The following is a 4,091-nucleotide window of genomic DNA, read 5'->3' on the forward strand; positions in this document are numbered from 1 at the left end:
CGGACTTGAGGATATGGGGAGGGGGAAGGGTGAGCTTTGACAGGGCGAGAGAGTCATGGACATATACACACTAACAAACGTAGTAAGGTAGATAGCTAGTGGGAAGCAGCCGCATGGCACAGGGATATTAGCTCGGTGCTTTGTGACAGCCTGGAAGTGTGGGATGGGGAGAGTGGGAGGGAGGGAGACGCAAGAGGGAAGACATATGGGAACATATGTATATGTATAACTGATTCACTTTGTTATAAAGCAGAAACTAACACACCATTGTAAAGCAATTATACCCCAATAAAAATGTTAAAAAAAAGGGGGGGGAACGACCCCAGGGCCATGCAGATGTGTCTCTCAAGTAACCATAAAAGCTGTACTATAATAAGGCACACCTTAAATAAAGTATGCTTTTAAAATAAAATAAATTTTTGAAAAAGTCAGTAATTATCTGGGGTGAATGATATGTTAATTCACTTGATTGTGATAATCATTTCACAATGTACATATCAAACATCCTGTTGTACACCTTAAATATATAAAATTTTTATTTGTCAATTATACCTCAATTAAGCTGGGAAAAGAAATTTATTTCTGAATCATACCTCAGATATACCAAGTAGAATTCCTGGGCGTGAGGCCCAAGAATTTACATTTTAAGCCAGCTGCCCAGGTGATGCTCCTGCATGCCGTAACTTCAGAAACACTGACTTAGATGTTCTCTGTGGTCTCTTCAAGCACAAATTTTTTATAACTCAGTCATCATTCTAGAACAGTCATATAGTTTCTAACCTCAATCTGACCCTCTAATTCCTGAAAAAAAAAAAAAAAACCTTTTCTTTTCTTATGCTATTCTAACCTGCATGTTTCATTAAGTTACAGTTCTCAGCATGCATCAACCTGCGGCTGCTAGAAAGTTTCAAACTGGACATTTTACTGGTTATAACAATAGTCTACTGGAAAATAATCTACTAAGTCAATTCTTAAACAAATTGTCTTTTGAATTTTTTTTAACAAATATTTGTGGGATGAAATACTGTGCAGAAAATACTGTTTTCTAAAATGATTTCTCCAAATAGCCTTTACATTTATAACTAAGGTGAAAAATATGCAGCATGCCACATGCAGACACTCAATAGAATAGCAGAGTTAAGCCAAATCCTGCTGTCACCAAGAATATTTGTACTCTACATAAAATGTTTTCAACAAGAGGATTGAGACATTATTGACTTGGCTTATAAAAAGAATACTCCTCTCCTCTCTAAAAGAACACAGAGAAAGGCTGATATATCTTCAGGTCTATGAAAAGGGGCTCTTTTAAGAGTAAAATTCACTACCTGGTATTGATTCTACAAAGATTAAGAAGCTTTACATCGTTGTTTCTAAACTGGTGCTTCTAAGCTGTAAAGTAGATACCTTAGGTGGTTTGAGATAAGGGATTTATCCTTCCCCTAAAAGACTCTCAGACTCCTAAAATACATCTCTAGCTATTCTAGATGCCCCAGAATCCTTAAGTAGGGGACATAGCATTTTATTCTACAATCCTTCGTCCCTGGAAGAGGGAACATAGCGGGTTTCCTTTGCACTAATATAGAAATAAGTGAAATCGGCCACCAATGTTCCGTTCTCTTGCAGAGGAGCAGAAGTGGTGAGACGGTACTGCAAGCAATTAATGGTGTGCCGTTGGCACCAGAATTGGAGGTAGATATCACAGAGTTAAAGGAAGGTTAAGACAGGATTTTTTTTAATCATAAGCAAACCCTTCTTGCCTGCTTATCACAAAAGATCAAGGATTATTTGCTTTCTCACTGCTTCTAACACACACATGAGAAAAATAAATCCACTTCCCTCCCCACTCAATGTACCAAAAAATATGCCCACCAAATATACCCACCAAAAAAGGAATGTAGCCACCAAAAAAGGAAACTCCTCTCAGGTGAGAATATTATGATGGTTGAGACAAGTTTATTGAGAATTTGACAGACACTTCTGCAACTTGATGATGACAAACATCATGAGCATGGTGAAAAATTCAAAAGTAATACATGTTTGGGTATCAAGTTTCTGCAAATGTCCCCACTAACATCATCCAGGGAAGGCAGCTGGAGGCATCAAGTGGTTTTTCATTTTCTTCCCTTGAGACTCTGGTGCTAGGTCTGAAAAGCAGTGACTGGGAGGTTGATGAGCACATGAGGACCTGGAATTATGCCTCTCAGCCTTGGGAGAGAAGATCCCATGCCTCGGGTTTTTCAGAAAATCAGTAGAGAGAAAATGGCCAGAATCTTCTGTAGTCGAAAGCCCCACAGCCATTGTAGCCATAGCCAAAACCATAGCCCACTGGGGAGTGGGTACTGACGTAGCCACAGCCAACACTATACCCCAGGGGGTAGCTGTAACTGCCCCAGTAGCATCCTGGGAAGACAGTGCTGGAGAAGTTGTTATAGCTCATGGTGTCTGGAGTTGGGGGCTTAGATAGCAGTGGAATGCGTTTCCTCAGTGTGATGGATTCCCTACTCTCCATCCTTCTTTATATACCCTGGCTATGGGGCGTGGCAAAAAACACAAGGCTTCATTTTCATTGACACCTGTTTGCTTCACGAATAGCTCATTAGTTTGTTTTGCTTGCTTAAGACATCTTTACACTTGCTTAAGAAATTTCTCATGTGATGGAACATAGGGGCAGGATTCCTTCAAACAAATTGTGTCCCTTCATTAAAATATGCATTGCAGAGACTTCAAAGCACTGGGTCTTGTAGGTCCTAGATACAAGCCTCTGTGAGCAGACATTACAATACCAAGAAATTTTCTGAGGTTGTTAACTGTCATTCAGTCCTCTTGCTCTTTGAACATCCATACCACACAGTTGGAATTCAAAAAATATGTGTTGAATAAATTAATAAATGAAATAACAAATACATAGTAAGACCGCCTCAAAATGGAGGTATTTCTTAGTATTCACCTGAAATTTTTTGCAGTATGCAAGATAAATGCCAAAGAGTTCATTGGAAAGACTCCTTTTTTCCCCTCTATCTATAGCTACCCTGTTTACAAAACTGGATAAAATTTTAATTTTAATTATAGTACCTGCCTGGACTATATTTAACATCATATTTCTAAACCACTGCCTGAACTAATAATCTTGTAATTATAAAAAAAAAAAAAGTAGCTTGTGGATTGATCCTAGAAATAAATTGCCAAATATCATCTGTTGGTCTAATATGCTTTTCAAAGTATATGTTGAAAATAAAAACAGGATAAAAACAGAAATATTAATGGGAAATTTTACCTTAAAATGTACACTTTTTTTTCCCATTAGATCTAATGAAACCAGATTATCTACCAAATGTGATGAACTTGTAAAGAGCCAGATGACAATATTAAATCAAAGTTATTTCACATCTAGAATGATCATGCACCCCAGGATTGAGAAAGAAAATCAGTCCTCTCTCTAAATGGAAATTTAGTCCTCAAATATGAATTAAAGGAGGAATAAGATTGATCAAACCCATCTTGGGTCATGCAAGACTTAAAAAATTATTCTCAGATACCTGCATTAATATTCCTCGGAATGGCACTTAAGAGAAAATTTACAGAAAATACAGCAAAAGAGGACATATGGCACGGAAATAAAAAGGCACAGAACTGCAAGGAATCATTCTTAGAAAGGCACAGAACAGATACGTATTACATACTAGCCCCCCAAATTTTACTTTAGACTTAAACCCTTTAAGTACACACAGACTAAGAGAAAAACTGGGCTTCAGGTAACTGAGTTGTGGGTTGGTTTTATTTGTGTGCGTTTTTTTTGTTGTGGTACGCGGGCCTCTCACTGTTGTGACCTCTCCCGTTGCGGAGCACAGGCTCCGGACGCCCAGGCTCAGCGGCCATGGCTCACGGGCCCAGCCTCTCCGCGGCATGTGGGATCTTCCTGGACTGGGGCACGAACCCGTGTCCCCTGCATCGGCAGGCGGACTCTCAACCACTGCACCACCAGGGAAGTCCCAAAATTTTATTTTAGATTTCAGATGTAAATTTTCTTCCTGTTGCTAGCAGCTAAGACCTAAATTTCTGGAGGCATATAGAGGTCACAGGCTGACTCCAAA

At 39.0% G+C, this 4,091-nt stretch overlaps 1 protein-coding gene across 1 annotated transcript; it reads right to left on the reverse strand.

The window, feature by feature from the left end:
• Positions 1–1,940: 1,940 nt before the first annotated feature.
• KRTAP8-1 (keratin associated protein 8-1) lies at positions 1,941–2,480 on the reverse strand. Its single transcript, XM_065876887.1, has one exon. The coding sequence runs from the start codon at positions 2,435–2,437 to the stop codon at positions 2,246–2,248; it is 192 nt and encodes a 63-aa protein (XP_065732959.1). The 5' UTR covers positions 2,438–2,480; the 3' UTR covers positions 1,941–2,245.
• Between the last annotated feature and the right edge of the window lie 1,611 nt (positions 2,481–4,091).

The sequence above is a fragment of the Phocoena phocoena genome, chromosome 4 (genome assembly GCF_963924675.1).
Source record: "Phocoena phocoena chromosome 4, mPhoPho1.1, whole genome shotgun sequence".
Classification (NCBI taxonomy): Eukaryota; Metazoa; Chordata; class Mammalia; order Artiodactyla; family Phocoenidae; genus Phocoena; species Phocoena phocoena.